General features: G+C 43.5%; 1 protein-coding gene across 1 annotated transcript in view; it reads left to right on the plus strand.

The window, feature by feature from the left end:
- The window catches only part of NOC2L (NOC2 like nucleolar associated transcriptional repressor), a 48,897-nt gene that overhangs the window by 32,828 nt on the left and 6,091 nt on the right, over positions 1 to 9,978 (plus strand). The window contains exons 16-17 of the mRNA XM_075191627.1: positions 3,724 to 3,837; positions 9,243 to 9,375. Coding sequence (XP_075047728.1) covers positions 3,724 to 3,837; positions 9,243 to 9,375 — 247 coding nt within the window. The remainder of the gene's footprint in view (positions 1 to 3,723; positions 3,838 to 9,242; positions 9,376 to 9,978) is intronic.

A 9,978-nucleotide genomic window follows, 5' to 3' on the forward strand; every position in this document is an offset into this window, starting at 1 on the left:
ATATGATTAGTTTAGTTGCATAAAGCATTTGCTGTCTTGAAAAGAGAAATCTTTATTAAACCTCTTCCATTGGAGCTGGCAGCTAAAGAAAGTGTAAATGCAGCTCAATCTGCAGTTGTTACTCATTAGATTGCAGGCATTTACTAATGTGAAAATGTGAGGGCAGCTGGGCACAGCGAGTTCATTGCTGTTTAGCGTGTTCAGGGGTCTGCTATCTCGCAGACTGTAGCTGGTACTGAAGTTAGAAAATGTATTTCTGCAAACTGCTCCCAGTTGTAGGGCTGTAAGCACTGGCCAAAGGTAGCCAGAAGTCTCCGCTGTCTTGGTTACAGAACTGTTTACCTGTGTTGTACATAAATAATTGTACATTTTCCATTAGGGATTCTTGAAATGTTCCCTTTTCTTTATTCAAGCTATAGCGGAATCAACGGTTAAGTCGACAGCTTTCGTGGATATTCAAATGATCGTTAAATTCTCCTCTTCCTCTTGACAAACTCTTAAATATTCCTTGGATAATTATATGGTCTTTTCTATTCCTGTTGGTTTCACCTAGTTAACATTACTACGAGGAGATCCACCTGTGCATTTCACATTTACACTCATTAATTTCTCTCAAAACCTTGTTTTGTTTTTTACTCTACTTATTCTGTTCCGATGTCTCATGCAGTGCGTAGGCACACGCACGAAGGTCTTACAGAAATCCTAGGGCTTCCAGTTGTCAGTTGACGTCAAGCTCACCTGTGGGTAACATTGAATAATCACACTGGGGACTCGGAGCTCTCGAAGGGCTTAATTAGTACAGAAAAATCGCACGGAAGTGTCGAGATTGTCTAGCGGTTCCAACTGTGTTGTCAGAGGAGGACCAGTGGAACATCCCAATCACTGTCATGTTCTCTCACACCACCTGACCTTTGTGTACGAACACGAACGATACAAGCATCCAGCATGCACAGACGTATTCGTTTTACTGATTACCAGAGAGAGGACTATATATTTGCATAGGAAGAGAAAAGGGGGACTCTTCACAGTGTTAAACCTTTTATTTCATAGCTTTTAAAAACATGAGCATATCAGTTAAAGTACATTAAATGCTCATCACTGGGAATGGAATCCAAGCTGTCTGCTTACTTTCGGTTAAGATGCAGACGGGGAGATCTGTGCCTCATACACAGCTCAGCTTTTAGTGTACAAAAGAACTTGTACTCCCTCTACATGTTCTACCAGATACAGTACCACCTCCACTCCAAAACCCACCTCTTCTCTATAGCCTGTCCTTTCCCCACCTTATACTACTCCCTCTACATGTTCTACCAGATACAGTACCACCTCCACTCCAAAACCCACCTCTTCACTATAGCCTGTCCTACCCCCACCTTATACTACTCCTCTATATGTTCTACCAGATACAGTACCACCTCCACTCCAAAACCCACCTCTTCTCTATAGCCTGTCCTACCCCCACCTGATACTACTCCCTCTACATGTTCTACCAGATACAGAACCATTTCCACTCCAAAACCCACCTCTTCACTATAGCCTATCCTACCCCCACCTTATGCTACTCCCTCTACATGTTCTACCAGATACAGTACCACCTCCACTCCAAAACCTACCTCTTCTCTATAGCCTGTCCTACCCCCACCTTATACTACTCCATCTACATGTTCTACCAGATACAGTACCACCTCCACTCCAAAACCCACCTCTTCTCTATAGCCTGTCCTACCCCCACCTTATACTACTCCATCTACATGTTCTACCAGATACAGTACCACCTCCACTCCAAAACCTACCTCTTCTCTATAGCCTGTCCTACCCCCACCTTATACTACTCCCTCTACATGTTCTACCAGATACAGTACCACCTCCACCCCAAAACCCATCTCTTCTCTATAACCTGTCCTACCCCCACCTTAAACTACTCCTCACAGTACCACCGCCACTCCAAAACCCACCTCTTCTCTAAAGCCTGTCCTACCCCCACCTGATACTACTCCCTCTACATGTTCTACCAGATACAGAACCATTTCCACTCCAAAACCCACCTCTTCACTATAGCCTATCCTACCCCCACCTTATGCTACTCCCTCTACATGTTCTACCAGATACAGTACCACCTCCACTCCAAAACCCACCTCTTCACTATAGCCTGTCCTACCCCCACCTTATACTACTCCATCTACATGTTCTACCAGATACAGTACCACCTCCACTCCAAAACCCACCTCTTCACTATAGCCTGTTCTACCCCCACCTTATACTACTCCCTCTACATGTTCTACCAGATACAGTACCACCTCCACTCCAAAACCTACCTCTTCTTTATAGCCTGTCCTACCCCCACCTTATACTACTCCATCTACATGTTCTATCAGATACAGTACCACCTCCACTCCAAAACCTACCTCTTCTTTATAGCCTGTCCTACCCCCACCTTATACTACTCCATCTACATGTTCTACCAGATACAGTACCACCTCCACTCCAAAACCTACCTCTTCTCTATAGCCTGTCCTACCCCCACCTTATACTGCTCCATCTACATGTTCTACCAGATACAGAACCATTTCCACTCCAAAACCCACCTCTTCACTATAGCCTATATTACTCCCTCTATACAAGATACAGTACCACCTCCACTCCAAAACCTACCTCTTCACTATAGCCTGTCCTACCCCCAACTTATACTGCTCCATCTTCATGTTCTACCAGATACAGCACCACCTCCCACTAGCTCCTGTTGTCACAGCATTGCCCTTTCATCCTACCAGAAAGCTCCCATGAGCAGTGACTGAGAATTGTGGCACCATACAATTAAATGAAGATTTTGTTTGTGTGTGTGTCTGTGAGCATATATGTGTGTGTCTATGTATGTATTACACGTGTGTGTGTGTGTGTGTGTGTGTGTGTGTTGCACTAATAGAGATATGTACATTTATTCCACCTGCCAATGTAATGTGTTCAATAAGTCTCCTAATTCAAGCCAGAAACCTTTCTTTTAATCTTCTTCAGATGATGCTGCTTTTCTCCCACAGTATAGCGTGTAGTGTTGCTTTACCAAAAACTACTTGGCTAGGTTTGCTATTGCATTTTGGCCCAAGCTGCTGGTTGAGCACCTGTTAATGTACTGTAGACACACATGATTGGCAGTAGAGCAAGAATTACAAACATTAGTTGATTAGATACATGCAGTACGTAACAGAAAATATTATCTTATTGCTGCGAAATGTAATAGAAAGATCTCTGCGCAGCTTTAGTACAAGCCTTGTTTATTTGTGCGTTTATTCAGCATTTTAGAAACTTCCGATTGGTTGCACACCTTTATAGATGTTTAGATAATGGATATTTTAGGTGCTCTTGTTGGCTCACAGACTGTAATCCATATTGATGTGCTTTACCATAGGTAGCTCTGAGTGGCTCCTTGCTGTGGGTTTACATTAGACTTACAGAAAGGCTTTTCTGTGCTGGGGTACATGGAGAAACTTGCTACCAGCAGAGATCTCCCGTCATAGTTTAAATTGATAAGTTTAAGAAAACTCCCTGTTGTCTTTTACAAGACAAGTGTTTTAGTGAGGACGGTGGGACAAATAATTGAACGAATACACTTTTCAGGCTATATCTATGGTGGAGAATATAAAGTTGGGTGCACTGAATACTTCCAGCTAAGTTGCCTTTTAAGTTTGGCAATTTATTTTAATAACATTTATTTTTTTCTGTTGTCAGTTGAAATGGGAAAAGCAGATAAAGGAAGAGGGTACGCCGCTGTCCAAATATTTCACCAACTGGAAGAAACTTCGGGAGAAGGAGATTCAGCTGGAGATCAGTGGCAAGGAGAGGGTAAGATTCGGCACATTGACACCAAACACATGGCTGCCTGATCATGGTGTAGATGGCAGGATTGTAAAGCCACATTGGTTTAGAAAGTCATTAACCCTTGCATATCCACAACATAGAAGGCAGACTGCCTGCGCTATCAAAGTATTACACATAGTAATGGTCATTTAGAGACCTGATGATGTGAGAAATATTGTATCAAAAAGACTAAAGGAGACATTCACTGAGACCCATGGATGTTGATGGTGGAAACATCTATGGGGTGCGATGTAAAAATGAGCAGAGATTCCTTACCGCAATGTGAACAGCCGAACGTCGCTGTCAATTGAATGCCCCCCACCCCCCCCCAAAAAAACAGTTTTCAGTTAAACAAAATATTGAAGTGTTCTTGAATTTATCTTTGTTGGAGAGTTGTCCTCTCTCTTCTGTTTCACATTCTAATGCTATCATGCGTTTTTTCTGTTCAGGTTTTGTTAACTATATATATTTTTTTTTTTATATTTTTTTTAAATGTTTATAAACTTCATTCAGTGGTTCTTATACGTCCACCAAAGTCTGCTGATAGAAACACAGAGGAGGGAGTCATTGTGGATGTTTTCAAATCTGTTTAATTTGCAGACTAGATGACTCTGGAAATGCTGTGAGGTTTGGTAGTCTGGGGTCCTCACTGTGCGGCTGTAAGGCAGCAGCGTGTGAGAAGGGATAACTGTCCCATACAGGATACGTCGCTCTCTGAAGAGTACAGAGCTGGACTAGAGCCCCTACATGACTCTGCCATGGGATTTAAATGCTTATTTACATAATGCTAATCCATTGCAGGAGCTGACGGCTCAAGGGATTAAAGGAGTATAAACCCTGGCTCCGTTTTAGTGTGCCTTGGATGGCCAGGAGGCGGCAGTGTGCCTCTCTGCATTCACTGAACATTTCCACTAGGGCCAGGGAAACTTGGCGGAGGTGGGAAATATCAGCTGTTACTAAGCTGAGCATGGACTACAGCACCCAGCATGCACTAGACTGTGTACCCTTGTTGAATGGATATGTGAGAGCAGATTGTAGCTGCAAGACTAATGTTGGTCTGTTAGAAGCAGAAAAGTGGAATGACTGACTGTTCGTAATCCAGGGATGAGTGTTTGAAATCCTCCCATGCCTAGTTGTATCTCTGAGTTGCTATGAGTTTAGAGGTAAAGCTCATTGGTAGGTGGGCATTTGACCGGGAGATAGACAACCTGTAGATTCTTAGGTATACTGGAAGTTGTCTGGCTTTCTTCTATAGTCTGCCTATAGCAGCCATAATATCAAAAGTTTCCCAAACAAGACTGACAACATTAGTGGATATACAAATAATTGCAAATATAACCCCAGTCTGTGTCAGTGTGTTATGTGCACGGTCTGATAGACAGTATATAGCCCTTGTCTCTCCTGCAGTGTCTGTCTTCTGCAGAGAAGAGAAACCTGTCTCCTCTTTCTACTATAGTTTTTGGATGCCATTGGCCAAGGAGAATAGATACAAAATGCTTCTTTGTGTTTATTTTTGTTTCTATTTTCCTTTATTTTTATCTAGTGCCGCACTTAATATTAGTCTGCAGATGTAACTTGCTGTTTATATAGTAAGCAGTAGAAACAGACATGCAGGCTTGGAAGATATCAATTTGACATATTTGATACTTCTGGATGTTGTATAACAGCAATGGTAGCAATATAGTGTCAATCAATAGGAATGTGTGCGGGGAGTATTGGAGTCGAACACAGGGGCAGTGATGTCACAGCAGCTCAGGTGACTGCACCGATTGGGATCCTGGCCGGGATTTAGGTTGGACCTCCCGTCGCTATACGTTGGAACTGAACTTTGTCCCAGAGAGCCTGTTCTGGCCCTTCCACTGGATGGATTTGGATAACATCTTAGTTGCTAATTATTGTTAAGATTTTGACCGTTACACCCAACTCATTGATAACTTAACTTAAAATAATAATAATATAAACACGGGCAATGCCAGGTACTTCAGTTGGAGATAGAGATTTTTTAAATACATACATACTAAGTGGCTTTCGGTGGTCCTTTTAAGGTGCATCTGCCACATTTCACACCATGCAGATTGCCAGCTTGTGGGCTGTGCCAATGGTCATAAACAGTCGGCCTATCAATTCATTAGGGTCTAGTGTTGAAGTTTTGTACAATTAACTAGGGACTTGTGACAGTATTGGAATACCACAATTCCTAATGCATCAATAGGATGCATTCTCATGAATATTTGATCGATGCAACAAATGGCTGTCTCCACACATTTTAGGGGACAGCGATGGTTTGATACAGTAGATTCTACTGCATTCATGACAACCACTACAATAGGTGATGAGAGGATGTACCCAATCTTTGTGAACTATGAAAGCCCCTAATTGATGCAGTTGGATAGTTACAGCATACTGTAATTATTGCCTCAATGCTGCATAATAATGAGAGAGAGATGTATCGGATCAGCTCCATATCAAGTGTTCTGTCCTCCCTGGGTCCCCGTTCTCCTGGAAGTGCTGTATGTACGTGCTGAGCAGATTGTGTGGGTACTGCAAGCGCTCGGGGAGAGGAGCGGAAACATGCGAGAAAAACATGTCTATTAATAAAAACACTGTTCATATCTCCCACTTAAATTGCGTTTCTATGGGATGTGCACACAGCATAGTAACACAGGTTTCTGAGGGTATCGCATATTTTTATACATTTTAGTCATGTTTTACTGTAACCCTTTGTTGCCCATGCCCATCACTGGCCTCAACAATCCTGCCACTTTATCTTCACCCATAGCAGGGAAAGTCTGTGCGTTCTATACACTGCTTGTAAAATATACTGCAGGTGCGGGCTTCAGGTTCTGTACGCTCAAAATACGTCAGCAACTAAAGGGCGGACTTATGGAACTACTGGTTCCCATCATTCCCTTCCACGTCCTAGCAACAGGGTGCCTACATCTGAGACTGGGAGCAAGGTGAAGTACCTGTGCACTACCACATTACTTATTGAAGGGGATCTCCACCTGTGAGAAATAGTGTAATAGTTCTCCATGGTCCTTCACCTGTCCCTCTCGTTACTTGTGCATGCTGCCTGTTCACTGCGGCTTGTGGAAGCGGGGACTGCACATTACAGAGTGATCTACAACATTCCACCCCTGTACACAGCCGGGCAACACATTGTCTGGATTCCCAGCAAGATACCAAGAGCTGGGTCTGAGGAGGCAATCTGGGGTCAGGGGCAGAGCATTCTGCCGCCAGGCCCCTTACCAAATATGAAGATGGCGTAGGATGATCCTGCTCCAGAGGCCCCAGAACATGCACCAGCCCCTAGGCCTGCTCAGAAATGAGGGGTGGGTAAACCAGCATCGCCAGTAACCTGTCAGCCTCTCTGTGGGAGAGTGGCGATGCAGTGCCCGTTGCTGTAGGATACCAGTGATATGGTCGGCTATGGTGCGACATCAATACTTTCACACTTTACTATAAGGAATCACAAATATCTTGTGTTTAGAATGCCACTATCCTCAGAATCATGTGGCATTTTATCTATTTCCTAGACATAACATCGGTACACACATCTGCATACGTATTACTTCATTATTGCAGTACATATCTCTACTCAGTGGCGCACGCAGAGGGGGTTTCTGGGTCTCCAGACCCCCCCCCCCCTCCCTCCGCTAAAAAGTGCCCTACAAGTGCCCTACTGTAGTATACAGCAGCCGCAGCGCTGTCTAAGAAGCGTCCGCGGCGGTGCTGTATTGTTATACAGCACCGCCGCGGACGCTTCTTTGACAGCGCCGCGGCTGCTGTATACTACAGTGCAGCCGAAACGCCGCTGCTGCGCATGCGCGGCAGGTCTCTAGATTTTATTTTTTTCCGGGGGCGGAGAAAACCCCCCCTCCCCCTGACAAATCCTCCGTGCGCCCCTGCTACTTGCTATCATTGAAGCTCCCCCCACCCCTCAGTCAGCATTACTTAGTACCACGTATTGTATAGCAATACAGTGACAAGTAAATATAATGACCAGGCATTGTTTATAGCTCTGTGTCAGAGCGCCTGTTGTGATATAGCCTCAGGTGGTACTGACTGCTGTGTGGACCTGCACATACGGTGATTACACACAAACCGTAAATCATTAACGTGACATTTTATTTTAGAATATAGAAGACCACACTGCCTTTAAGAGCCTGGGCTATGACATTAGATGGTGTATTTAGGGATTTTACACCTCGGCTTATTTTCCTGTTCTTTATTATATAATAGTGGTGCAATGTACAGTCGATATTTACCATTGTAAATGTATGTATTATTTCCTTCTTACGTTGTGGCCACTGAACATATAGAAAAGCTGATACCTTTTTCAGATCATTGACATCACCACGCTCTGAATTTGGGTCTTATGTAACAGAAATGTAACGAGTTAATGAGCCCCTGGGTTGAGTGAAATTGGGGCAAGTCTTCCTGTCTGTTTACAAGAGCGAGCCTGCTGTAGGTAACTGTGATGGCTGTCTGCTGTGTCTGTACACGTCTGTGCGTAGGTGAGTGTGTGTGTGAGAGCTTTTCAGCTCTCGTCCGTGCTAATAATTACAGTGCTAAGCATTTTTCCTGGAGCTTCTAACAGCCTCTAATGATGCCGCTGTGGAAGGGTGGCAGCAGTCGTTAGCTCCTTCATTAGGAGCAGCAGATTAACGAGCAGAGGGCTCAGCAACTTCAATAAGAGGGGAAAAAAATGAAATAGAGGAAATAAAAGATGCCGGCTTGGGAGTCTCTCGCAGGCTTCCTGTTATCTCATTATCGTCTGGTTATTAACGAGTGCTAGAAACGATCTGACAGGGGAGCGGGGGCAGCTACTTATAAGTCCCCCATTTGTGTTTCGAGAGATTACATAATCTAATTTAGAAAGTAGTTTTCCGCACCCAGAACAAACTAGCAGGACGGAATCAGCAGCTTCTGATGGACTGTTTTATGATTAGCAGATTACCTCTTAAACGTTATTAGTATGTTATCATTATGTCGAAAATAATTAGAAGAAGCCAGCAGCTTACGTACGCATATGTTAAAGCACTTGCGTCATTAGCAGACGTATGTAAAAGTTTTCACGGCTTGGACAGAACTTGATGTTTGAAATTGTAGACCATTGTTTTCACATCAATCCTGCGCCTATTGGTATAAATTTTCCAGAGCCCGGAGAGATTACTTTTTTCAAATTTTGACAATTGCTAGGGTTGATTTGGAAACCTGAGTTCATTGACTGTGGCGTTAATCGTTGCAGTGTTTAAATTTGAATGTTCTCTGATGAAGAAGTTTTAGGATCAGAACTAAAGTTATTTGACCTGTGACATGTAAGGGAAGCGATGAGAGTAAAATAGTCTTCTATGCCATTAACCGTACCATTTTATTCCTTTCTGTAGATGGAGGATTTAAATCTCCCAGAGATCAAGAGGAAGAGTCTGGATAAGAAGGAAGAAGATAAGAGAGAATTCAAAGACCTGTTTGACTCTGACAGCGATTCAGAGAGTGGCGAGGGTGGATTGTCACTGAAAGGTAATTAAAGGCTGCTCTACTTTGCTAGCGCCCTCCAGTGGTGAGGTATGTCATAGCAAGATGAGATGGATTTTCTTACACATGTGGCCTGTTTAACCACTTTAGTGCTGCTAATACAATCATTACGCTCTCTGTATTGCAGGGAAATAGTTAAGTGTATAAGAATGTCTTTGTGGACCACCCCCTCCCGTCCTTGCAGTATTGATGGGAAAACACTTGGTTTTTGGCAGAAGGGCCATGAAACGCGAAAACATTAGCCAATTTTCTAAAACCCGCTGGTAATTGCCGCTACAATGTCCTCACTATCTGGGGTTGATGAGTCTTTAATTAGCCCTAAAGCAAAGCCGTTTGGACTGCGTATTCTTTTATACTTATTATTGTATTCAGCTTTTGGGCTCTAATTTGGTAAGCAGTTAAGCCACCAATGAACATAATGCCGCTATATGAAACCTGGCTAAGAGCTGTCACTGCTCTTTAATGAAAAGATCTACTCTGTCATATAAGCAGGAAACCGACAAAACAAGAGGTGCGAGGTACAGCAACGACTGCCCGGATTGGCCAGTCGGATATTTGTTGCTGCCACGTTCTGTTCCTGTCTTCTAA

The sequence above is a fragment of the Mixophyes fleayi genome, chromosome 11 (assembly GCF_038048845.1).
Source record: "Mixophyes fleayi isolate aMixFle1 chromosome 11, aMixFle1.hap1, whole genome shotgun sequence".
NCBI classification, from domain to species: Eukaryota; Metazoa; Chordata; class Amphibia; order Anura; family Limnodynastidae; genus Mixophyes; species Mixophyes fleayi.